The 27,300-nt window shown below is 41.2% G+C and overlaps 1 protein-coding gene across 3 annotated transcripts in view; it reads right to left on the bottom strand.

Annotated features, from left to right (window-relative positions):
• The window catches only part of RIC1 (RIC1 homolog, RAB6A GEF complex partner 1), an 83,558-nt gene extending 58,560 nt beyond the window's left edge, over positions 1-24,998 (bottom strand). For 2 of the 3 annotated variants that reach the window (XM_030567872.1, XM_030567873.1), the window contains exons 1-3: positions 24,393-24,998; positions 11,342-11,449; positions 5,153-5,229 (exon numbers count right to left, since the gene is read on the bottom strand). In XM_030567872.1, the coding sequence (XP_030423732.1) occupies positions 5,153-5,229; positions 11,342-11,449; positions 24,393-24,533 (326 nt within the window). In that variant the 5' untranslated portion in view covers positions 24,534-24,998. Of the gene's footprint in view, positions 1-1,265; positions 1,332-5,152; positions 5,230-11,341; positions 11,450-24,392 lie in introns of those variants that run through there. The other variant, XM_030567874.1, reaches the window with a different exon arrangement.
• Between the last annotated feature and the right edge of the window lie 2,302 nt (positions 24,999-27,300).

Raw genomic sequence — 27,300 nt, 5'->3', positions numbered from 1 at the left:
TACTCACAACTCAATATTCACACTTCCAAAGAATAAGGCCGACAAATTAAAAGGAAATATGGAGATGAAGCAATTAAGCCCAAAAACTCCTTCCAGCAGAGGCAATATTCTCAAGAAAAGTCTGCCTAGGAAAATTTTGGTGTAAAAAACCCATAATGGGAAAAAATTGAGTGGAGAAGTAAGAGCACCTCAATAGCAGAATTTGATAGCTTAAACTCAGTCTTCAGTCTGGGCAAAGACACAGAAATTAATACTTTAATGAGAACACTGTGCTTTAGGAGATGTTATCTGTTTGGACCCAGTTCTCTGTAAAGCTTGGCTACCATGTAGCAGTTAATATCAATTTATAAAGGTTGTATCTACTCAACTGAGAGAAGTTTTTTTTAAAAAAGGTTAGATTTGGTGGAATACATAAAGTTACAGAATCCGTAATTTTATGCATCTAATTCTCCAAGTATATTCAATTGCATTTTTAAAGATATGGGATGCGATTATCCAGGCACCTGGAGAGCTCTCCCATCAGTGTAGTTAATCCATCTGATATAGATATGTGAGTGGGAGACGTCCTCCTGTCAACATAGCGCTGTCTACAAAGGGGATTTATGCTGATATAACTATGTGACAGAGGGGTATGGATTTCACACACCCCGAACAAAGTAGCTATACCAATACTGTATAGGTCTGCAGTGTAGACGAGACCTAAGATTATTAAATAGTCACTAAGAGCTTGGCTAGAACAGCTGATTTTAAAGAGTCTACCACATACTGTATCTTTAAATAAATTGTTCCTCAGGCTTTAGCTTTGCTAGAACAGACATGTTTAAAAATAAAATCCCAACAAGACAAAACAGAGCACACAGCCTCAATTCCTGATTAGTCTCATGTAATGTACACAAGATACAATGCCCCTTCAGTATATTTATATACACTTCAAAAAGTATGTGCTCTTAGCATTTTGAGCTGTTTCATTCCATTTTTCTGGCAATAAAATAGGTGTAAAATAAATTTGCTGGGATCTTGCTAGTGTGGAGCTTCCTGATCTGTTTTATAAAAAGGGAATGCATGTTAACTACATAAACCTGACATTTATCAATGGTGTATAAACAGTACACTAAAAAAATACACAATTAGTCATGAAAGTAAATATAAATTCAGCTTTATTCTTTATATCTGATAAAGGGCTGTCTGAAGGGCTGATACATGCACCACATGGTAAACTTTTCACTCAACCAAGCAAAAATTCATTTGGAAATCATTTAACATACTCGCAGCTCTGCTCCTTTTCTTACTGGCACTGATCATACTGCACATCAGTCCAATTTCTTGGGTGTCTGAAAAAAGGCAAACACCTGGTCTCCATGTTGCATTCAAAACTGAAAAGGCCATGGAAGTTTAAAAATACTTTTAGAACAGCTTCCAAAATCATTCTACCACCATCATCATAGAGTGGATCTCCATTTAATTCCCACCCACAATACTTTCTAAACTCTTACAAGTGAATTGCAATACATTATTAGAGTAGTCAAATGTCAATTTCATTCCAACTACAACAGACCCTGCATCTTCCTTCAGGGGTGAGACTTCTGTAGACTCCTTCCCACAGGTAGGGTATAATGGGGCAGAGAAACCTCTTGGTGCTACTGAGGAATAAGTCAGATGTTTACATCACTCCCTTTCTAAAAGCTGCAGTACCAGCATATTAGTGGCTGAGCTCCCACAACTCCATGCCATCTCTGCCGCCACCTACTTCCACACCCAGCAACCACAAAGTTTAGGAGTACTCCTCAGCATCCTTATAACAATTCCCTCCCTTCTGCCAGTCATGATGGATCTTCAGTGGAATAGTAAGCAGAGGATACTTCCTATCAATGCTTAAAATGCTGTTAGCTGCTCTCGTCTGCGACATACCTAAGCAGCATTCAGGTAGATCAGGTGCCCATGAGGAAGCAGAAGAAAAAAAAAATCTCAAAACAGAATTTGAATCTAAAACTAAGATGTTAGCCAAGGGGGACACAAATATTTAACCTGTCTTTTGTGACTTACAGGGCCTTTTTTAAAAAAAAGGCTCTTATGCTTGTGTCACACAAGGAATATCAGGTCCCTAAATCATTTTGGGTAAGGACCTAAGCAAGATGTTTTCAACGCCCATACAGTGGCATAAGAGAAGGGTTTATTCAAGCTGCAGTCTGATTCAACATCTCTCCTCCCCGCCTTAGCAGGAGGTAAGACAGCTGCAGTTCAATCTTTAGATTGGATGTTGTGAAGATCTAATATTTACAAAACTAAATTTGTAAAGATATCCATGATTTAAAACTTCATAGCTAATCTCACATTTGGTCAAAGCACAGACAGAGGTCCAAACAAAGACAACATTTCTCATTTGCTTCTGCTATTACAGACAAGATTCTAGATACCAAATTTATGCAATTATATGAGTACATATATAAACATCACACCATCAGCTTTACTTCTTATAAAGAGCTGCTATTAGTAAAGCGAGGATGACAGAAGTGGGCAAAACAAGACAGCCGGTTACTTGAAATGGAATCAATCCAAAACAAAGCCATGTCACCTTTGGCAGAAGGTTGAACCAGGCAGGAACAAGCAACCAGGCTTTCATCAAATGAGGCTATGAAACAGGATATATCATTAGAGGGACAGAAAACTACAGAAGGAGAATCACAAAGTGAAAACTCCAAATCCATGTCTAAAATTGACCCAAAAAATGTAATATCTATTCTGTTTTCTAACCTGGGTTATTTGAAAGAGATAAATCACTCCTGAAAATGAAACATGCTGCCACAACACAAGATGCACAACTCAAAAAATCAGTTGCTGTCTATAGAACCAAAGCTGGAGTAATAAAGGTGAGGAAAAAAGAACAGCACTTGCTGAGGTTTAAAATGAAGAGCTGGGAAATGTTTCATACATCTCTTACGGTATAACATACGCTTACATTTAATTATTATGTACATTTTAAACAAAATCTTCATTATTGCCTCTATTTATACAGTCTTAAGGGAAACAGACTGGGCTTGACAGTTGTACAAGTGGTATTGCTACTAGGGCAGAGGCCCCCAAACTGTGGGGCAGGAAGGAACGTTCAGGGGGACACGGCTGGGGCGCAGGCCACACCCCACAGGGGGTGGGGAGGCAGCACCATCCAGCTCTGCTCCTGGTCCCCACCCCTCAGCTGTGGCCCCAGCCTCAGCCCCTTTATCCTTGACCACAGTCCCACATCCTGAAGCCATGGTCCTGACCCCAACTCGGGGATGGGAGGCAGACAGCGGTGAGGAAGGGTGTGAGATAAAAAGTTTAGGGACCACTGAACTAGGGGAAAGTGCAGCAGTAGGCATCATAGGGCTGGTCTACACTACCACTTAAGTCGATGTAACTTACATTGCTCAGGGGTGTGAAAAAGACACCTCCCCGATTAACGTAAGTTACATCGACTAAGCTCTCTCTCCAAACTGCTATGTCAGTGGGAGATGCTCCTCTGCAGACATAGCTTCTGCCTCTCGCGGAGGTGGAGTAATTATGCTGACGGGAGAGCGCTCTCTCATCAGCATTGCGCATCTTCACCAGATGCACTACAGCAGCACGGCTGCAGCTATGCAGACACAGTGCAGTAGTGTAGACTTGCCCTCAGATTCAAATCTCAGGAGTTGCTCAAGACAGTCATCAAAATAGTAATTTCATCAGGTGCCCTCTCTTTATTTGGCCTGGTCAGAACACCATATGATCAAGAGAAAAGAAGCCAGGCAGCGCAGATGGTCTCAGCAGGCAGCAGTGATTATTATGATGGCAATGCTGGTCAATGATGCTCCAAAGCTCCCTTCCACACTTTCTACTCACTGTCATACTGAACTATTTCGCTTGCCCAGTGCACCTCAGAAGCGTCCAGAGGTGAACACTGTCTCATCAAAACTATTAATTCACATTACTTTTATTTATATATTGCCACTTCATTTTATGGTAGAAATGGTCTGTTGATATAAAAACTCTGATCTCATCAGAACCTTGAAACTGTATAAAAAAAGATGTGAGTACGTAATCTCACTTTATATCAGAATATTTTAAAAAATTGCAGAACAATTAAAGAAAGGATTTTATCTAATAAGATTACAGATTAAGATAAGACATCCTGCCACATTTCACCCACTTTTGAACAAAAAACTATTTAACCAAGGTTTGAGCAAAACCACGAAGGCTAAATGTTTTAAAATGGAATCTTGGATTCTAGAGTATGGGGGAAGAAGGGGTAATCCATGGCAAGTTTTGTGGCTATGGAGTCAAGAGGCCTCAAGTATGTATGTTCTCTTTCTTCAGAATCAATAGGGAACCAAAGCTCAGAGTTTTAAGGAAGTGCCATTTTTCACATATGTAAAAAGCCTCTCACCACTCAATCATCACTCTATTGTCTTAGCCAGTTTATGATTTAAGAGACTACAGATTCTGCTTACATTACATTTAAAGCTCTAGGGATAAATGTTATCTTCAGCTTCTGTACCAAACCTTTTAGTAACATTAAAGTGCATTGTTAAAAGTTCAGCATATTCACTGGCAGCATTTCAAAAAAGTGAAGTACATTCTGTAGTCTGTAACCATTTGGAAATAAGAGGCACTACATAAATACAAGACATTAAAAATACGTTATGTACAGTAACATGACTTACTTTCAAAGCTGTTTAAAGACATTTAAAAGGGTTAATTTTTTTGGCAGAAATATACAAAATTATATGCTGAGGTTTCTTTCAGGCACGGTTTGTTCCACTGGACAAAACTAAGAACTGAGGCTTATATCATTAGGTTTCATGAAACTGAACGATTAAAAACAATCAGTTTTTAAATTAGAACATTTTATTGCTGTAAGTTGCAGAGCTCTTCTGGTGGCAAAACTGAGCATCTTACCTATGCATCAAAAACCCAAGGGTTCCATCAAGTATATATCACTTTTCCACTAAACAGCCCTTCAAAATTTTTAGGAATTGTTTTCAGTGATCATTAAAATACCTCTGAAGACATTTTTGCATTATATGAATTTAGTTTTGTAACATTTTTAAAAGAAGTTCTTTGCACAGAAGTACATTCAACATAAGTAAAACTATTTACTATAGTGTACACTGCAAATAATAAAGTTTAGACTACTTACTTGGGATACACAGGCTCATAAAGATACTTGTCCCTTGAGGATGGAATATCAAAAAATAAGATGTATCCATTTGCGGTCTGAAAGAGATAGATGCTGCAGCTTTTACTAATGTTGTATTTGTGTGTGTATATACGTAAAACTTACAGGAATTCCAATAAAAAACATTATAGAAGTCTCAAACATTTTACAAACTAAGTAGAAAATCCAGTAAAAAAATCCTTAATTTCATACACCAGTTTCAATAGAGTGATTACCACACTATGCATGCATGTGCTATTTAAGACAAAATATGGTTGATCATAAACAAGATGCTTCAATTAACCTTACATCAGCCAATGATATGCAAAATGTTACACAAGAAAGTTATACTGAACTACCCTGAAATCAAGATGCATTTCTGCTAAAAATCCATACTACTCCTTAAAATCCACCATATGGATTACTTGTACAGTAAAAGACAATATGAAAAGTATACCACTGATAGGTATTCTCCTCCTTAAATAAGGAGATTAGAGTTCAGACTGTAGGAGTATGATGTTTAAAAAGGTAGTTAGGCACTTAGTGGGATTTTCGAAAGTGCTTAGATCCCTAACTCCTGTTCATTTAAATGAAAATCGCACTAGGTGCCTATCTCAAACTTTAACATCCAAATAGCGTTAAAAATCGGGCCCGAAGCGCCCACAAAATTGTGCAGTAAAGCTGCTGCAGTAAACACTAGAGTAGCATATCCTCAGCACCTCTGAGACTGGGAAAGAGGGGGCAATGGGTTTAGGCATACCATACCACCATAATTCAAACAAATCTGCCTTTCAGTATGACAGAAGTAGTTTCAAACTTTATTTTATTAATCTAGCAGACGAATGTTTATCCAGTCGTTAACAGGTACAGTTAAGACTAAGAATTCATACAACGCCTGCATAAATACAGCAGAGGCAGATGACCAAGAAGGTCCCAAGTCAGCCAGCCAGCAGTTTCTTACCAAATATTTAGCAGCAGCATCTAGACAAGTGGGCAAATGCATTTAAACTAAACTGTCTCATTCATTTTAAAACTGGATGGGCATGCACTCGAAGGAAAAAAAGACTGAAGGCAAGAAGTAAAGAAATATGAAAGGTTTCAAATTTCTTTCCAGAGCTGGTTTCCTGTTTTTCAGCTAAGGAACCAAAAGGGAAACATACTTGTTTGCTTATTTCATCAGCTTAAATAGAGTTTTTGCACCAAAATCTTAGTGCTTTTTAATATATTTAATTTGAGTTTCAGCTTCAAACTAAAAAATAAGAATATAAAAAAACCCAGGATTCTTCAAGGCAAATACCTTTCTTCCTTCGAGATGACAAAAAAAAATGTGGCACTCTGACTTTGAGAGAGTTAAGTTTCCATTTATTTCCAGGCACTGTGCAACAAAATTAACTTCACTGCACAATACATAGTACAGAAACTTAACATGCATCTATTTCTAACATCTACATAAGTTTTTTCCATTGTTTAGCACCTGTTCAAATATTTAAACTCATATGAATCCTATCCAGATAGGAAAAGTAAAACAATACTGTAAAGTATCTTCCTACTGACATTAACACACAAAAGGCCTTCTTGAATTCCATCCTCAGTACAAGCTGCTATCCTTAGGTTTACTTCTGAACTGCACATCAAATGCCATCAATGAAGCTACTAGAATAAAGGAACTGAACATTTTATTACCAGTTTGTTGCAAGATCACTATAATCATTCAACTGCGCAATTACTTTACACTAGGAAGGATAGCTTTACACTGAAATACATTGAAATAATAAACTGCCACATTCTACAGCTCCCCAGTGCCCTAGTCACTCTGTCAATAGACTGCCAGGACATCCACCTTCCTTGCTCTGAGAGATCTGAGATACATATGCTTATAAATCCAGGAGTGTATTTGCTGCATTGCAAAGGATTCATTCATATGCTTTTCCTTTGACAGTGTGAGACTAGTTAACTCGGTTCCTATAGCTTTTTATTAACAGCAGAATCCCACTGCATATGCTGGGAATTGAGTCCTGAACAGAAAAACATATTAGAGGACTCGTGGAAGACAGGCAGCAGCAGGGAAAGTATAGGAAAAGGAGAAGGACTAGAAATACGTTTGATATTCTGGTTTCATCCATACCAGCTGCTCTCAAACTGTGCATCAGGACCCCAAAGTGGGTCACAACCCCACTTTAATGGGGTCACCAGGGCAGGTATTAGACTTGCTGGGGGCCGGGGCCGCAGCTTCTCGGGCCCACCCACCTGGGGCGGAAGGGCTCGGGCTTTGGCTTTGTCCCCGCTCGCCCGGGGCGGCAGGACTTGGATGGGCTCAGGCTTTGGTCCCCTGTCCTGGGGTCATATAGTAATTTTTGTTGCCAGAACGGGATCACAGTGCAATGAAGTTTGAGAACCCCTGATCTAGACTAAATCTTCTTGGTCCTGTTGTAACAATGTAATTGACTGGCAATTGAACAGAGTTAACATGATTATAAATGTTAATCTAGACACCCTACAAACATTTGTTCCTAGCCCTGATTCAGCCTAGCGCTCAGCCTGAGGCAGGGTCAAAAAAGGAAGGGGAAGGTAACAGTAAGATGAAATGGAAGAGTTTTGCACACACTATAGATACAAGCAACAATAATGTCCCTAGAGAAGTAGTTTTTGCTACCTATTGTAATTTCAATTAATTTCTGCATTTGACATCACTTTGGTCATCTGGGGAACAGCAAAACTCAGTACCTGCAGCCAAGTGCTCCCTTGTTAAGAAGATGAACAAGGGCACATCTTCATTTTTTCCCACAAGGAATTTTATATATTATTAGGTCAACAAATTTATCTTCCAATTCAAGAATGTAAATAGCCCTGGCTGTCTAATTCAGAGCTAGTGCTATCCCTTTTCTTGAGCAGGAAAATAATTAACCCTCTGAAGCTGCACCTTTCAACAACAGTTTGACCTTCATTCTGAATGTAGGTTATTTTAGTTTATGAAACTGAAACTCACATGAACTCTGTGTTGAAGACATGGGAGTTCAGAATTTTCACCACCTTGCATCAGCAATATATTAAGCACTGTCCTACAAAAACATTCTAGAGTACTGTAACTTATCCAGAAAATTATTAAAAATCAACTCTGGTTCACAAAACAGCACATCAATCTCATGTCAAATGTGTCCTAACACTTTTCAACACCCCAAAAATGTGTGTGTTAATATTATGCAAAATATTTAAGCAGTTTAGCTTAATTTAAACATTCATGAAACTAGCTTTTTCAATCCTAATTGTAGCAACTCATTTGGCAATTTGAAACTGAAGTGATTTTGGAAGACCATGGTTTGTGTAAGAACACACACTTCAGGTATTAATACATGACCTGTAGCATATGCACTTCATCTTAACACCCGATATCCCTTTTAGGTACAAATGTGAGCATGTACATCTGATGAACACAGACTCTTCCCTGACACATTGCTCAGACACTCCCTGGGAGTGTCACTGGGCCAAATTCTGCTGTTACACTTCTGCAAGACCACTCACTAATGTGCTGCCTTGGAATAGAGGTGGCCAGTAAAGTAAAGCCCTTAGGTTCAAACTCTGCCATAATACACACAGGGAAAAAAAGCTCAAGGGATAAATGTTTACTGTGCATATTTTATTGAACAAGTTTGTATTTTTACTCACAAGAGTTCCACAGGTTAAAATAGTGTTTTTTAAGGAGTCTGAGCAGCATTATAGCAATTTATCAGACACTTATAATTTAGAAAAGTCCAGGAAAGACTCCAGCAGAGAAAGAAGCACAAAAGATGGATTTAATCAAATGATTCCTGGCTATTCACCTGATTTCCAGAAGTACCCACTCAGTCCACTAAGTCATAATTTAAAAGTTGTAAAAAACTAAATGGCAATAACTTAATACATCATCTTATTGCAATCTTCAGTTCACAATTAAAATTTGAGAAAAAACAAGATTTACAAGAAGTTCACCCTATAATAAATAATTCAACATAATGATTCATGCCTCCCTAGGTATGAAGAAGATGCCCCTTGCATACAGTGACAGTTTAAAATGCTGAAATTACTGTAAAGCATTGATATTAACTTGGTAATGCTATAATACAGATGAACTAAAAATCCTTTTCTCTCTAGCGGTGAAGCCAGAAGAATGCTACATAACATTATTGTAAAGTTCTACTTGGCCAGTCACTCTGGGAGAATAATGTTTTTGCTAAGTAAATAAAATTCCATAACAGCCTTCAGAGAGTTGATTTTCTTGACAGTTTTGTAATGCTACCATAGTACATAGACAAACACAGGAATTACTAAAGAAAGCAAAAATGGCCACATTGTAAACAATCAGCTTTGTACAATATTTGATGAGTTTCTACTAAAGAATCTTACAGAGATGTTTTTAATATAGTAGGGCAATCACTAATGAAAATGCTAAAGACAATTTATATTTGAAGAATTTATATCTAACATATTTGTGTGTGTGGTTCAGATGCAGTATATCTGATGAACAGCTAAGCTTCCAGTACTTAAAGCCTTCCAACCATCTGAAAATGTATTTATTTTGTGTCTCACCGCAGCTGAGACATACAAGCAACACGGCTGAGAACAGCAAAACCAAAACTCACTGTCCCGATACAAAAATTGGAGAGGAAGAGAGTCTCTTTCCATATAGGACTGGTGACTCTGGAGTTCTCTCCCAGTTTCCTTTCTATCCCAATCCACACCTCAAATATTTATCTTCTTGAAGTCTTGTCCTCTCTTGGCTTTTGTGACTTCAACCTCTCTTCTCTAATCGTTCTTCAGTGAGTCCTCCTCATCTCCAACTTTTGGTGGGGATCCTACAGAACTAAACCTGGGCTCCTTCTTTTGTGCCCTTATACATTGTCACTGGATAACCTCACACATGTACAACTTCAGGCAACTTTATGCTGATGATCCAAAAACGTACCTCTACATACCATCTGAACTACTTCTTCACTAGTTTTTAACGTCTCATGGATGTCAAGTGATAAAACTCAACATGGCCAAAACTGAACTCATGATCACCATCCTTCTCAAACCTTCCTTTGTGATATCAAGTCCAGCCTTGAGTGCAAGGGACTGGACAAAATGACCTTTCGAGGTCCCTTCCAGTTCTGATTCCCACACACATCTTCTCAGTCAGTCAGGCCCATAATCTAGATATCACCTTCAATTTGGCCTTCTCTTTAGACCCGTACATCCATGCCATATCCAAGTCTTGAGATTTCTTCCTATACAGTTAAGATCCAGCGTTCCTCCTCTTCACACTACCAAAACTCATCTTACATCTTGACTACTGAAATCTACTCTAGTCTTTATTGCTGCAACCTTGCCTCTTCAAATCCATTCAATATGCTGCTGTTAAGATAGTTTTCCTAGCAATTTGCTTGATCACACTCCCAGCTTCTTTCTACTGGGCTTTTCCATTCATAAGATACAAGCTTCTTGTCTTTAAGCTTCTTCAGGAATGAATCTGATTTAGTAGCTATGCAGCATGAAGTCATGTTGAAAGCTGCCTTTGCTCCAGTGTTTATTACCCATCGCTCAGCTTCCCTCTCAAAATGCTCCATTGTTCATTCTCATGCCATTCTCTATGCATAGGAAAAACCTCCCCCCAAATATCCATAAAACTATTACTTTATCCTCTAAGATTCACTTCTATTGTCATGTCTATACAGCTGAAAAGCCATGGCTACTACTTACCAAGCAAGATTTTTTTTTTTTTTTTAACATTGTTACCTCCTCCTCCTTTACCCTCTCCCCATCTGTTTGTGTGACCCATCTATTAAGTCTTGTTTGTAGACTCTGGGGCAGGGACCGTCTTTGTACTTCAAGTCTGTAAAATGCCTAGGACCAAGAGGCATAGATTCCTGACTGGGGCCTTTAAGCACTACTGTAATACAAATGAACATCCACAACACTCTTCTGTGCAAAATTCAAAACTAGCTTTCCTTTAAGTTTTTATTATGCATATCATGCATGAGAACTGGGTGCTGTACCAATGATCAATATTGATTATGGTTTGCATAGTTGATCTTTATATGGGACTTGTTACCTATGGCACAGAAGGCCTTTTGTCATTAGTTAAGATTGATATATACACTCACTCTCACATACACACAAACATCACAATTTCAAAGAAAACAATTCTCAACTTACTGAAACAGCAATCATGGTGCTGTCAGGCCTCCATTCTGCTTGCTTATAGGGTCCAAACTGAGAAGCTGGTTTTGATAGTTCCTTGTAGCTTACAATTAATACACTGGGCTGGGGAAAGAGTAATAAACATAGTTACATTTCATGTCTGAAGGTTAAAGGAATATGGCTTTTTTTTAATTGTTTTTCTGCTGTGTCATTGTGCCACATAATAAAATCAAGTTATTCTGATGCTAAACAAACAGAATTTCAGGGAAACCATTACTGTACAGTTGATAAAGAATAGCATACTGCTTTTGAAAGGGATTACACACTTTGCAACAGATGTTCAATATACTTACTAAACCTACTTCACAACTTTTAAAACTAGGCCACTTCCTATATAAATGTGCTTCAGACACCAAATCAAGTGCTATTACATAAAACACAGGCAATGAATATTACAGGTGAGGCTTGTATTACCACTTATTAAGAGTGCCAGACATTGCTCACTGTAAAACTATCTTTGGTTCTTAAAATTTTGCCAAAACATTTGGGATGAATTTCTTCTATACCAGGTGTCTGCCTCAGGCTAATTTTTATGGAAAAAAAATCAGCCAAAATTTCTGAGAACAAGGCTTAGGAAAAATAAGTTTTGCCTCTATGCTTTGGTCAGCCACAAATCCAAGATTTTAAAAAAAAAAAAAAATTCAAAAATTGCAGTTTGCAAATCAGTTGACTTGCTAAAACTTTGCAGTTTGATTCCACAAAGTTTGAGCAGAACTTTCCCTGCACTTGTGGTTCTGGGCTGCTGCAGGCCAAACAAGGCTAAGCACTAAAACAGAGCAAGACAACTGTCTCTTCCATAATTAAGACCCAGAGGGTGAGACTAGAACTTGCTGAGCAAATAGATTGGGAATGATTAGGTGAGGCGAACAGGACTGGAAGAGGCAAAGGCTGGTAAAAGACAGGACAGGGACAGTTTGGACGGCATGGGGCAGAAGGGGTGAAACTTGGGGTAATGAACAAAAATGTCTGTTCCCGCTAGAGCACACACACACCTCCGATGCCTGGTATGCAACCCAAGATTCTTGTGAAATCTACTGACAAAGTGTCCCACTGCCTTCTACTGGTAGTCCATATAGAGCAGGGGTTCTCAAACTGGGGGTCGTGACCTCTCAGGGGGTCATGAGCTGTCAATCTCCACTCTAAACCCTGCTTGCCTCCGGCATTTATAATGGAGTTAAATATATTAAACAGTGTGTTTAATTTATTAGAGAGGTCACACCCAGAGGCTTGTGATGTGAAAGGGGTCGCCAGTACAAAAGTTTGAGACCCATTGATAGAGAGGATTACAACCTACCACCATCAGTTACTCTTAAGTTCAAACAACAGAGATCCGTGCAGTAGATCTAAAAGTCCGAACTCTCATGAAGAATCATGTAGACATCAATGAGATGCCACATGACGGAATTTGTTTATTCAGTTTTATTTTTAAAATACCTAGAAAGCTACAAACAACCATATGTTAAAGAAAAAAATACAATGTGCTCACAATATGCATACTCACAAGGTATCAAGATTCAACACGAGATCAGGAATGCTTCTGAATTCAAGTTACCCATACACTGGTCTATTTAAAAGCAACCCATTTTGGCTGAACTTATGAAATGTCACTTTAGTTGTAAGCCAAGATCAAATGAGTTTAAAATGGCTTTGTTTCCTTAATTTGTATCTTACCAGCATGCTTTTTGTGTTTTCTGTATCTTCATTAGAATCTCAGTAATTTCCACTAATGACTAGAACAATTACCATCTACTTGATTTTAAGCATTTCAGTTGTAAGTGAAAAAAAAATCTCAGTATATTCTAGCTTTTTTAATTTGTTCATATGTGATTACTTTACACTAATTATAATTTATTAACACTAAAGTCTTTGTAATACTGGACATTTCTTTATTAGAACACTATGAAAACTGGAAATAAATTAATTCTATGCATGTAAGTCACAGGACACACAAATAAATAAAGTTTGACTATATTAATTTACAAAATAATTTTACTCCATAGCATTGCTGCAATTCAAAGGCATGTCTAAAAAGATTAGTAGCCAGCAGAGTACTTTTTATTTGGCCAAATTTTATGGTATTTCTGACAGTGAAAATACTGTTTTCCTTACTAGAACAGATATTTAGTTCTAAATTAATGGGTGATCAAGTTAGCCTACCTAGACATAGAATTTAGCAGTGGAATGGCTACTGTTACAACCTGGTTCCATGTGCTGAAATCAATAGCATACCTCCACTGATGATGAAAAGAGGTGCAAGTTATAGGAAGGGTTCACTCTAGTGGATAGGCTAGCAAAGATGACAGTACATTATAGGGCAAGCTACATTGTTTTCTATTGATATCTGAACCAAGCAAGGTGAAGTAGCTGGCAAGGCTAGCACAACAGAAACTTGAATGGATACTCTAGGATGTAATACAAACCCTGATATATAAACATTTACACTAATTAGTTTTACAAGTTGCCCAGAAAAACAACATCTCTGAACATACCACAGAAGACAGATGGCTAGCTTCCCTATTCTGCTCTCAGAACAGAAACAAAACAGTCCATTTGATCTCCAGAGCAATTTGTTACAACTTAAGACCCCAATACAACTTTTAGGAACTATGTGAGCATCCTTGCAAAGCCCCACTGATGTCAACAGAAGTACATTGTTATCAATGCAGAATTGGGGCTTATCTACAAACTGTGGAACATTCTGTTGCTAAAAAGCATGTGCCTATAACAAATGCATAGTAACAGAAAAGTTGGCTTGCTTACTGTAAGAGTAACCTGATAGTTCTTTTTGTCAGATGTCCTATCCCTTTTATTACAATTTGCACTTGTGCTTATTTAAAACTACATCCTAGAGCCTATACAGAAAGAGTCTAAAACTGCTACTGTAGCTCTCAGAACTTGCTCCTTCAACACCAAGCAGCACAAATTTTACACATAAACCTTTAAACCTTTCATTTCCGCTTGTGAAGAGAAAACTAAAGCTCCAGATGAGTATGTCCTCAGAACTTGGCTTGATACTGTTCTCTTTTCCTAAAATGCAGGAAATTCTAAAGAAAGTTGCATCAACTTCACAAAGCCTGCTTTATGGAGGTGGCATAACTTGGAGTGACAATACTGTAGGAAAACTACAAGTAGTTATTTTTTCCCTTCACACTTTTGTGGGCATAGTGATGAAGGCCCATATAAACAAATCTAGTCATGTGCAACTATAATGAGACATATGGACTGCAGTTCTCTCAGAATCAGATGTGTTGATTCACCTTGCTCTTAATTTTGTAATACAGAGAAACAGCTCACGCTTTCCATGCAAACTGTGATTCTACCATTGAGAATCTGCTGTTGATTACAGAATGTTTTTATAAGTGATCTAAACTAGTGCACAATGTTCCAGACCATGATTAGATTATGGAATAAAAGTTGAACATCCACAAATCATGAGCAAAAATTCAAAACTTTCAGTAAGATTGACAAGCAAATTGTATACCCCTCACACAGACAACTATTAATGCATAATTAAAGACAATGCTACATTATCAAACCAGATCAATATGCCACCTTAGGAATTCCCAAAACCTACCCCAGAAAAGACCTGGGGTTTCATGTGACAACATATTTTGTCTCCAAAGGAATTCATAGCCAAGGCAAGACAGAAACCTTACATATTCTATGAAGAGGAGGCTACATGGGCTAGCACTACTTCACAAAATGACAGATGGGGAACACAGAAGACAGAGTGGAAAGATCTTGAAAAGAGTCTAGTGATCTCACAAACAAAACAATAGATAAAGCAAATAAGATCTATTGCAGGGGTTCTCAACCTTTTTCTTTCTGAGGTTCCCCAGTAATGCTATAAAAACTCCACAGCCTACCTATGCCACAACAACTCTTTCTGCATATCCAGTAAATTAAAAGCCAAGGATGGCATTATGGTGTAGCAAGCAGGGCAACTGCCTAGGGCCCCATGCCATGAGGTGGCCCCACAGAACTAAGTTGCTCAGACATCAGCTTCAGCCCAGGGCAGTGGGGCTCAGGCTTCAGCTAATGCAGCAGCTCTGGCTACCAGCTGCTCACTAATATACGTACATGGAATAACCCACCTTGAAATTTTGTAAATGTGTACAAAGAAAAGCTTCATTACTCATGAACAACAATGCAAAACTAATCCACAAGTTAAAATAACATTTGTAGAATCAGGTCTAAAGTTGTTCTTGGTTATCATTTTATTACTTTGTTATCTAGAGGCATAACAAAAAAAATCTCTAATCAAAGTGACCTCAGTTCTTCAAGCAACAGGATTTCTTGAGGGTGACAGTTATGAAGCTCTTTATGCGTCCATAGCTCAGCACTTATATCCCACAACAGGGATGGTTAAATTGATGAGCACTTCATTCTACCTAGCAGTTCACACTTGCTTCTCTCCTATTTACTGTATTTAATCAGTACATATTAACAGTCTTATGAGAGGTCTGTGAAAGTTTCTAATCCAGAAAAACAGCACTATTTTTTCAAGTGTTCAGCTGATCAAGATATTCAAACTGATCAAACATTCAATCCTAAAGATCTCAGCAGACTAGATATGAAATATTGCCAGGCTCCCCAAAAGAAATATATTCCAACAGCATTCTGACTTGGGTTTAAATGTCCACTCAGTATGCATTTGCAATCAAAATGTTAGTGCTGTTCTGAGAAAATGTGTAATTTCAATGAATTCGCTTGGGAAATTTGGGAACGCTGTGGTCACACAAATTTTATTACTTTTCAATTGCTCCTGTGTTATTGCATTTTCAGACCGCTAGGAAAGTTTAATAATTTTTGTTGTTTAGGATAAACTTATTTAAATGTTGCTATAGAGCAAAGATAAGGTATCCCACTGCCTGTCAGTCCGTTCAAAGTTCCTGCAAGGCACTAAGAGCGCTACTAGAATAAGTTGTGTACAAAAAAACACTCTCTCTGTACTTGAAGACCAATACATGAGAAGCAGCACTCTAATCCTTGTTTAAGTTTTAAAAACATGTTAAAAAGCTACATTCTATGTTGAAACAGCATTAGTTAATAAATTGCACAAAATAGCAAATTATCAAAGAGTATAGGCAGAATGCCCTAGTCAGTGAAGCAATGTGAAAATCAGAGCATTATATAAAAGTAGTATCAAATTATTTCCCAAGTCTTTATTTGTATCTAAAAATAACTTATCTAAGATTCTCAAAATTTTGACTAGACTACAGTAGGAGTCAACCAATCTCAGCTTTGAATCACAAGGACTGTTTGACAAGAAATAACTACACTGTAACAATTCAGGATGCCCTGTAACTTACACCTTTAGAATTTAATGCCTCTAACGAATTTGTGCTCAGTTCTGGTTGGGTTTTGTTGTTGCTGGGGTTTTATTTGAGGGTTTGGGGGGCAGTTGAAAGATTGAGATTCTCACACTTGACTCCATCTCTGAAGGCCTGCATTCTCTAGCACCATTCCCATCAGACATGATTCACAATGCAAAAAGTCAGCTCATTGGTATTACTGATTTACTTTGGAAAAAAAATTTTTTTGCACTCACTAAAGTAGGGCTGTCAAATTAGCATGCTTGTCAGCTGTTATCTATATGCAAAAGATTGTACTAGTACATTTGCCAGAACATGCAGAAGTATTAACAGCTGACAACATGGAACCATGTAGTATCACTGGAATGCCAATGGTGAGCGTCAAAGGCCACAGAGATTTGTCAGGATGCTATGGTTACTACATTCACCCACTATTCAGTATTTTAGACATAGAGCACTTGAAGTTTCATTCAGAATTAGGTGATCTCTGTTCCTGAATAGAGGAGAATAACTTACCTTATTGTCTCTTTAGATTTCTAAGACAAGCAATTTTAAGTATATATGAAAGATAAATATTTAGTGAATAAATATTACTAGAGAGCATGCTAGTCATGAGACTCAAAACATGCAGCTTCTGCCTGAAAGGTATACAATCTAAGTAGTGACAGACTCAAGACCGAAGAAAACAGAATGAGGAGTTGGGAAGATAAGAAACAAGGGTTATAAATGCAAGATCCTGGGCGAACTTAGTGGTTCTGTACATATTCTGATTATTTTTAATGATTACATGGGCTGTTTGCAGCTGTTCATGCTGAGATTTTTGCAGAGTGAGAAGATGGCAGATTTGGAGGAAGGGAGGAATGTGAGAAGAGAAAAAGGAATGAGAAAGCAGCAGACAAAAGGCATCAGCGAGGGCACAGAAGAAGCAAGAGCAGAAAAGGTGTTTCTGAGGCCTGTACTTCTCAGACACTGCACTACTCAGATTACGGAGGCAGCAGCCCAAGTGGTGGCCGACATTGGAGCAGGGAGGTGGCGAAGGCCCGGCTCGTAGTGGGGAGCTCCTATGTTCTCAGGCCCTCACACTGCCCCTCTTAAGTTGGTGCAAGCACCCCTAGTGAGGATGCTCTCCACTGGCAGAAGGAGGGTAGCGTGGACATGAAAAACTATTGCAGTAATTACAGCTGTAGTTGTATGTCAACTTAAGTTTGTAGTGCAGACATGCCCTGAGGAACAGAACAAGGGGCATGTGATGCTGAGATACAAAAAGCAATTGGTGATATTAAGGCAGATACAGATTAGTAGCAATAGTCACTGAGGTAAAATTACCACACATGCTGGGTATATTTACACATATATCACGATAATTACAGAGCTAGCTGTCCACTGTCCCTTTGTGGAGGTCTCACCAAGTGCTCACCCATAGATATGAGACCTCTTCTGGAGTGGAATTTCACAATTTTCCCCATTTAGACCAGGGCCTCGGTTACAGCCCTGAGTATCAAGCATGACCACTACACCAAGTCAAACAGTGTTTGGCACCTGCAAGACCTCCTTTGGGAGCCTGTGACAGCATAGGTTTGCAAGGGATACAAAAACAGCTTCTTCAGAACAAAGCTTCATTTATTTATTACTCAAAAGGTACAAAGCACATAGTAAGCTGTTTGTTTTACCCAGTCCTCTAACTCACATGGGTCTTACACACACACACACACACACACACACACACTGGTAAGTTTCCCTCAGCCCAGCTACCTCCATCACTGGCAAGGAGAACCAGCCATACAGCAGCAGCCTGTGCCACAGACTGGCAGCCTTTTCCTTGACAAATCCTGGCCAGTCTCTCCCAGCTTACCCAACCCCCCTTTCGATGGTTTTGAGGTTTTACATCTCCTTTGACCCTAGGCTTAGCTTTGGGAAGAGTAAGACATTCTAGCAAGACGAAGCCAGCTAGGTAAATTCTCCCCTCCACCACACCCCAAACTGTTGCTCCAGCTATTATCTTTATTCCTTTAAAACAGTGGATCCCAACCTTTAATAACCTGTGAACCCCTTCACTAAAATGTCAAATCTCGTGAACCCCCTCTTAAAAATGAATATTTCCAGCGATTCTCTCTTTTACCTGAGTATAAATTATAAAAGCAGTGATCTTGGAAATATAACATTTGTTTTTGTGACATGTTTATTACACACTATGTATTATTTATTATTTATCTTTACAGTATTTTCGTTGCGTTATGAAAATGGCAACACTCTCCCACAATCTCACTTTCGTACCTTGTAACACTTTGAATAAGCCAGTTATAACACAAGGCTCCTATGTTTCACCATGCTGTTTCACACCTGATACTCCTTGAAGGTATTTAAGAAGCCAACTCAAAGAGTTCCTCCTACACAAACATTCAGGTCTCGAGCACTCCAGGCAAACAACGCATGTTACAACAAAGCTTAAAACTTGTTCTTCATAATAATTTTAAACAAACAAACACTAACTGCCTATTTAATTTTAAAAACAGCAAAAAAAATATCCACTTCCCTTTCCATTTCTTATAAGGAGTCTTGAAGGTTAAGTCTCCTTAGTGTCCCATCCTGTTCGGGGTCCTATTGGTATCCAGCGGGGGTGGGCGGGCAAAGCCCGCCCACTTCTAAAGGGCCTCCCCCCAGCCTAAGGGGAGGACCCACAGGTCTGGGCTAGGGACAGCTCTGTCTGCCATTAGGGAATTTTCCCTTGAGAACCCCCTGTAACCAAACCCCAGTTTGGGAAATACTGCTTTAAAACAATGTACAAAGAGGCTCTTATCTGTGTCGCTGATTTACCATTTCTGCTGATTCTTTAGTAACCTCTTTACCTTCTCTTTCTAAGCACTCAGCAATATATAACTGAACAGGGAAACTACATCACACAAACAGTCATAAAAACACAGAAGTATTCTCAGTGCATCACATACACCACCCATATCATCCTCAAGGATGTCATGAGGCTTTACATATAGAAGATGATTCATCCACCACCTGTTAACGACATGCCATATGTTTAACAAAAATGGAAGCACACCATATTCATTCAGTTTAAACTACAAGGGAGAGGTTTAAATACAGCGATTTAGCATGATTTAGGATTCATTTTAAAAGTACCTAGCATGTTCTGGGTTTTATACAAGTTTCTCCCCCAACTGAAAGCACCTGTAGCTAGCCAATCTGTTGCCCAAAAAAATATGGCTAATTAACAGGATGCTACTCAGTGCCTCCAGCAGATTTTCAGCAGCTAAGGTTAACCAGTGGTGCTTAAATCTGATATTAGTAAAAGAGGCTCTGTACAAGCGAGGTCAGAGTCCTAGTTGTCCCATCACTTGTGCACATACAACTCATATTGGCTTTAGAGTGAGTGGAGCATGGGTAATTTGATCCAACAGTCAGGCTCCTGATGTATGATGTTATACCAGCTTCCAGAGCAGAGAATTCTGGGAGAGATTCCAGGCGGTGCAAAGCTCAGGTCTCTACCACTTGCACATCAGAGTGAAAAGCATAGTTTGAGGACTTCTGCACATCAATGACAATTTCTCCATCCCACTAGTCTAATCGAGACTTAACAGTGGATATTTCCTCAATTGTATTGCCAGATAAACAGATCTGCAGCAGTAGCATAGCTGTTACACTCTATTTGAAACAAATTATCAACCAAGTACATAAAACTGAAGGCTAAAAGAAACAGCTAGTGGAGAATAAAGATTATAATCACTGCTAGACCACTTGTTCAATTTCAGGCCAGATCTACAGGAATGTGAGCTGCTATCTTCTGAAGACTATTTGAAACCCTACAAAAATGATATGGTCTCAGACAGTCCAGCTGCTGACAAGGATCAGCAAACAAGCTCAATTATTACTTCTTAGCAAAGGCCTAAAGTCATGGAGGATGAACTACTCCCACCAGGATGAGGGTACACAGTGTGGGGGGCAAGAGGTGCACTGCTGATACCTGTGATATACAGAACTTCATTCTCCAGGAATATCAAGACAGCCTTTTAGAAGTACAAAAAGCTTTTAATTAAAGCAAACATTGTCTGCAACTTATTGCAAGGCAAACAAGATACTACAGAGACATTGTAGACAATCCCATATAGTCCTAACATTCACACAATAAAGAGAAAATGATCATATATGACAATTCACCAACAGTTTTGAAGGGTACATTCAGTCAGCAATCAGTAAAATAAAAAGTGGAATTAATATATTTCATATTTACAAATTTGTTTGTAAACCTTATAGGAATAAAAAGGACTGTAAAACAAACTTATATGTTTGTCCACAAAACAGCTATAGCACAAACTTTCCCCTCCCACAGCCTGAACTCCAGCACAAAAATTACTTACAAGAGGAGAAGATAGTTCATTGTCTATTGTCATTTGTTTCCTTACCTTCCATATTTGGGGCAGATCCACACTTAAAATGTTGTAGTGACAAAGCAGCGCCACTGTTGCACTTCATTAAACCAGTGGATCTCAAACTGTGGGTTGGGACACCATATTAATGGAGTCACCAGGGTTGGTGTTAGACTTGCCAGGGTTCAGGGCTGAAGCCAAAGCCCCACCATCTTTGAGATTCGGCTTTTATCCCCATCCCACCACCCACCCCCAGGACAGCAGGGATTGGGCTTCAGCTTTTGAGCCCCACCAGGGGCAGAGGGTCTTGGGCTGGCTCGGGCTTCGGTTCCCCATCCTGGGGTCATGTAGTAATTTTTGTTCTCAGAAGGGGATAACGATGCAATGAAGTTTAAGAACCCCTGCAGTAAACTATTCCTGGGGGCAATTCTGCTTCAAAAAATTTAAAATTCTGCACACATTTTAAAACTCTGCAAAATTTGTCAAAACAACACAATATAATCAGGCCAGTTTCAATTATTTTGGTAATTTATTTCAAAATATCAGTCAACAAGTATGTCTTCCTTAATATCAGTTTTATAAGCACACACTAGCAAACAGTATCACTTTACTTGAAAGTGACATATGACTGAATGTGTTTACAAAGCTAGGAATTTAAAATGTTAATGCACTGGAAACAAACATAATGCAGCATAGAATTTAGCCAGATTCATTACCTATCTGATTTCCACATGTAACTGCAGGATATTCTGCTCCAGAAAGTTAGACATTACTGATACTTGACACTGTTTTGAACAAGCTACTACTGACAAAGAAAAACATTTTATAGAAACCAAGGTCTCATTTCCTCCACAGGAACCCAATACGTAATTTTGATTTAAATGCCACCTACAAAGAGGGAGAATGGGGATATACTTTATTTTTATGCAGGAAACCTGAAAGGTTCTTTCCAACATTATTTATTTATTTATTTATATATATATATATATATTTACACACTTTAGTAAGCAGCCTTGTCTAACCAGGGTTTTGTTAAAAGTCTTGTTAATATCTCAGATGAGTTAACTCTAACAAAGTCACTCTTTCTCTCCAAAGTGTTTTATTTGGCATTAAACAGGTGTTAACAAAAGTAAGTTTTAAACAGTCAAAGTATCTTTCCCTCAGCTTTCATTATCTTGTGAAATCCACAAGTTCTCTTTAATGCAATTATAACTACAGTTAATATTTCAAAACAAATTTAGAATTACCAATTAAAAATATACACTGTATTTGTGACTGCTCATAGTAATCTGCCAACAAAACTACCTAAAATAGCTTCACTACCTTCAGCCCACCTCCTTCCCAAATGAGCATGGGGTAAAGTGATTAGTTATACCACATCCATAAATGTTAACAAAACTGGGTTTCTCTCTGGCCCATCAAAGCCAACATTCTAAAGATAGGGACATTTCAAATAAAGCACCCTACAAGCAGCTTTTTCCATTGGACTGGGAAAGTGAGACTTTAAACTCAGTATCCTAGAAGCAGAGAGGCAGCCTCAAGTAAAGCTATCTAGGGCTTTATAGGTTAAAAACCAACACCTGCACACCACCCAGGGGCTAATGAACAGACAAAGCAGATCACCCAGTACCAGCGTGACCTGACGAAATTTCATTGGTATTATCTGATGAAGACATTAAGGACTTTACTACTGTTTAAAACTAAGGCTCCTTGGAATGCCAGTCTAGTATAATTCCTTTCTCTTCTCATTTTGAAAAGTTTATTATAATTTGGATTTATAGCACTGACTTATGAAGACTACATAGAATTATTCAAAGACATACTAAAGAGATTTTACGCTGAAAATCTAAACGGCACTATTTAGTTGAATTCTCAAATTCAACTTTTAAAGAACAGCATTTTCCTGCAGTCTTTCCAATCCCAACACTGCAGTTGCGTGTCAGAGAAATGATAACCAGATGGCAAAGTTAAGGGCTGGTCTACACTAGGGGAGGGGATCGATCTAAGATACGCAACTTCAGCTACGTGAATAACGTAGCTGAAGTCGAAGTATCTTATTCCGACTTACCTCCTATCCTCACAGCGCGGGATCGATGTCCGCGGCTCCCCCTGTCGACTCCACTACCGCCGTTTGCATTGGTGGAGTTCCGGAGTCAACAGGAGCACGTTCGGGGATCGATATATCGCATCTAGATGAGACACGATATATCGATCCCGAGAAATCGATTGTTACCCGCCAATATGGCCAGTAGTGAAGACGTACCCTAACAGTAAGGGTTTGTCTGTATGGAGAAGAGCCTGGAACAACTATTCCATGCTAGCTTCCTTATGTGGACACTCCTATTCTACTCTGAAAGTGCCTTTTTCAGTTTAGATTAATGTACTTTGGAAGTGGATTATCCTAAACTGAAAAGAAGAATATTCCACGCAGAATAAGTGTCCACCAGGGGAACTAGTGCAGAGTAGCTAATACAATTTGAAATCATAACCTAATTATTTCACATGAACTTCCCTGTGAATTCTGCCTAGAAAAATCGTATGTGACACCGATTATAAAATTTTCATTGCCCAACCTGAGTGAGGTACAGAAAGTAAACAACAGAACTGAAGGATTTTAGTTTTCAGTTTCAATATAAGGTGTTAAGTAGCAAATTTTTTATGCTGCTAGTTACTCTTGACTAAAACTCTGCATAAAATCCTCCACCCCATGGAAGTGACTGCAAGCTGACAACAACATTCAGTCTACTGCAGGACAGAGACCTAATTAATTTTCATATCTGATGTGCATTTCATGACTCCCTCAGATTTTCAATTCTGGGATCAAAGAAGCTCAAGAGAGACTTGAAGTAGGTTTGGCCTAACCTTCTACTTTTGTGGGGGAAATTATCAACAGCCATTACAAAGTGCAACCATGCATTGTTGAAAGTTTCAGTACACACAACTGATTGGACACATCCATACGCGATATCCACAACTCAACACTGCAGCATTAATACTGGTGAGCAAAGGAGGTAAAGACTTGCCAATATTTCTTAGCCAAGAGAAGTGAACAACAAGAATTTTTCGCGTTTCAGTAACTGCAGCTGTTAACCCAAAGGGCCTACTTTCAAAAAGTTACGTGGCAGCGACTCGTTACAAATAACTAGCGAAGCACTCTGCAACTGTTCTGACTTAGAAGACTGCTTTGCAAACACAGAAGTTCATGCATAGGAGCTAGTCCTGCAGCTCCACAGCTGCTGTGTGGGCAGAAAGAGGAGGCACACATGCTCCCTACAGGTCAGGCTGCACAGGGAGCGGGGGCAGGGCGATACTTACCCTGCTATACCAGATGCTGAGCTGGGACGGGGCCAGCACTGCGAAGAAAACCCTCTGGGGGTCCGTCTGGATGTGCAGCGGCTGCTCCAGGGTCTCCAGAGGGCATCGCAGCCTCTTGGGCCAGCCGCTCAGGAAATACATGGCCGGAGAAGCCCCTCTTTCCACGGGGCGACGAGGGGGCGCAGAACGCACTGGGCCGGGCCAGCACCAGCCCGGCGACGCCGCTCAAACTCCCTGCCGCGTCCCGTTTCGCGAGCCGCGGGGGGAACGCACCCGGGGGCCTGCGGGGAAGCCGGGCATACTAACAGCGCCAGCCGCCGGGATGAGGGAGCCGGGACCGCGGAGCGTCTCCAGCTGCCGCCCCGGGCAGCTCAAGGGGGCACCAGGGAGGAAGGGGCTCGGGCCAGGCCGGCGGGGCTCAGCAGGGTCCTGGAAGCTGGAGGCGTTGGGCAGGGGTCGGGGCAGGGGGCTCGGCCCGGGCCAGCGTCTCCGGGACACGGCGGTGGTTACTGCTCCTCCCGCCGGGATAGCGGGGTCTGCTGCAGCGCCGGCGCCTGCTCCTCCCGCCAACCTCCTCGCGCGCCGGCCGCCTCCATGGCTCCCTCAGGCGCCACGGCCTCGGGACGATAGACACAGCGCGTCGGCAGCTCCGCCCAGCGCCGGGAGGGGGAAGAGACAGCCGCGCGGATTGGCCAGACGGCAGAACGTTCCGGAAGTGACGATCCACGGCTGCAGTGACGCCCTCAAACCTTCGCGTCGTCGATCCGGGTAGGAGGGGGAGCGCGCTAATTGTGCGTAGGAGAGAGAGCGAAGGAGGCGCGCAGGCGCACAAGCGCTAGGAGGCGGAGAAAAGAAGGTTCTGCAGTTCCATCTCACGCCCCGCCCCGGGGCTGAACGTCTCAGATTTCTCAGGGGCGAGTGTGTGTGTGTTAGTGCCGTCCCCGCCAAGCGCCTGGCACCGCCAGTAACCGCAGCCACTCCGGGGCTAGCCTGACTGTCCCCGTAGCAGATGCTACTGAGTGAGCCCGGGGAGTGGGAGCTACACTGAGGCCATGTCTACATCTAAAATTTTGCAGCGCTGGTTGTTACAGCTGTATTAGTACAGCTGTATAGGGCCAGCGCTGCAGAGTGGCCACACTTACAGCAACCAGCGCTGCAAGTGGTGTTAGATGTGGCCACACTGCAGCGCTGTTGGGCGGCTTCAAGGGGGGTTCCGGGAACGCGAGAGCAAACCAGGAAAGGAGACCAGCTTCGCTGCGGTTTGCTCTCGCGTTCCCGGAGCCACCCAGCAAACCGCAGGGAAGGAGACCTGCTTGCTCGGGGTTCCGGGAACGAGAGAGCAAACCGGGAAAGGAGACCCGCTTCGCCGCGGTTTGCTCTCGCGTTCCCGGAGCCACCCAGCAAACCGCAGGGAAGGAGACCTGCTTGCTCGGGGTTCCGGGAACGAGAGAGCAAACCGGGAAAGGAGACCCGCTTCGCGCGGTTTGCTCTCGCGTTCCCGGAGCCACCCAGCAAACCGCAGGGAAGGAGACCTGCTTGCTCGGGGTTCCGGGAACGAGAGAGCAAACCGGGAAAGGAGACCCGCTTCGCCGCGGTTTGCTCTCGCGTTCCCGGAGCCACCCAGCAAACCGCAGGGAAGGAGACCTGCTTGCTCGGGGTTCCGGGAACGAGAGAGCAAACCGGGAAAGGAGACCCGCTTCGCCGCGGTTTGCTCTCGCGTTCCCGGAGCCACCCAGCAAACCGCAGGGAAGGAGACCTGCTTGCTCGGGGTTCCGGGAACGAGAGAGCAAACCGGGAAAGGGGACCCGCTTCGCCGCGGTTTGCTCTCGCGTTCCCGGAGCCACCCAGCAAACCGCAGGGAAGGAGACCTGCTTGCTCGGGGTTCCGGGAACGAGAGAGCAAACCGGGAAAGGAGACCTGCTTCGCCGCGGTTTGCTCTCGCGTTCCCGGAGCCACCCAGCAAACCGCAGGGAAGGAGACCTGCTTGCTCGGGGTTCCGGGAACGAGAGAGCAAACCGGGAAAGGAGACCAGCTTCGCCGCGGTTTGCTCTCGCGTTCCCGGAGCCACCCAGCAAACCGCAGGGAAGGAGACCTGCTTGCTCGGGGTTCCGGGAACGAGAGAGCAAACCGGGAAAGGAGACCAGCTTGATTACCAGAGGCTTCCTCCTTCCACGGAGGTCAAGAAAAGCGCTGGTAAGTGTCTACATTGGATTACCAGCGCTGGATCACCAGCGCTGGATCCTCTACACCCGAGACAAAACGGGAGTACGGCCAGCGCTGCAAACAGGGAGTTGCAGCGCTGGTGATGCCCTGCAGATGTGTACACCTTCAAAGTTGCAGCGCTGTAACTCCCTCACCAGCGCTGCAACTTTCTGATGTAGACAAGCCCTTAGGCTTCCAATAGGAACGCCTCCTGCCCTAGTCTTAAGGTGCCTGGGGCGAGGGGGGATGCACCAAGTGCCCAAACCTTCGTAACTCTAAAGTGGGGAGCCTTGTCCATACAAATCTTCAATCAGTTCCAACTGCCCTACACTTCTAAACCCTAATCTTATCTCCAAGTACCCCCAATAGATATCCCAACCCTAGGTCCAAGTGTGTTACCCATAGGAATCCTAATGCTAGCTCCAAGGACCCCACCAATAGAAACCCTAACCCTAGTTCCAAATATGCTACCCATATGATCCCTAACTGTAGGGTGGGGAGCCTACCCATAGGAACCAAAAATGTAATGCTAAGTCTGCTACCCATAGGAAAGCTAACAATAGGGAAAGAAGACCTACCCATAGGAACCCCACTGCTAAGGAAGGTAACCCTACCCATAGGAACCCTAAACCTAGTTCCAACTACCCTAGACCTAGGAACAAAAACTCTCGCTCCTAGTGCCTTACTCAGGAAACCTAAATCTACA

This window comes from Gopherus evgoodei, chromosome 6, assembly GCF_007399415.2.
Source record: "Gopherus evgoodei ecotype Sinaloan lineage chromosome 6, rGopEvg1_v1.p, whole genome shotgun sequence".
Taxonomy (NCBI): Eukaryota; Metazoa; Chordata; order Testudines; family Testudinidae; genus Gopherus; species Gopherus evgoodei.
This window is presented reverse-complemented; position numbering and strand designations above follow the sequence as displayed.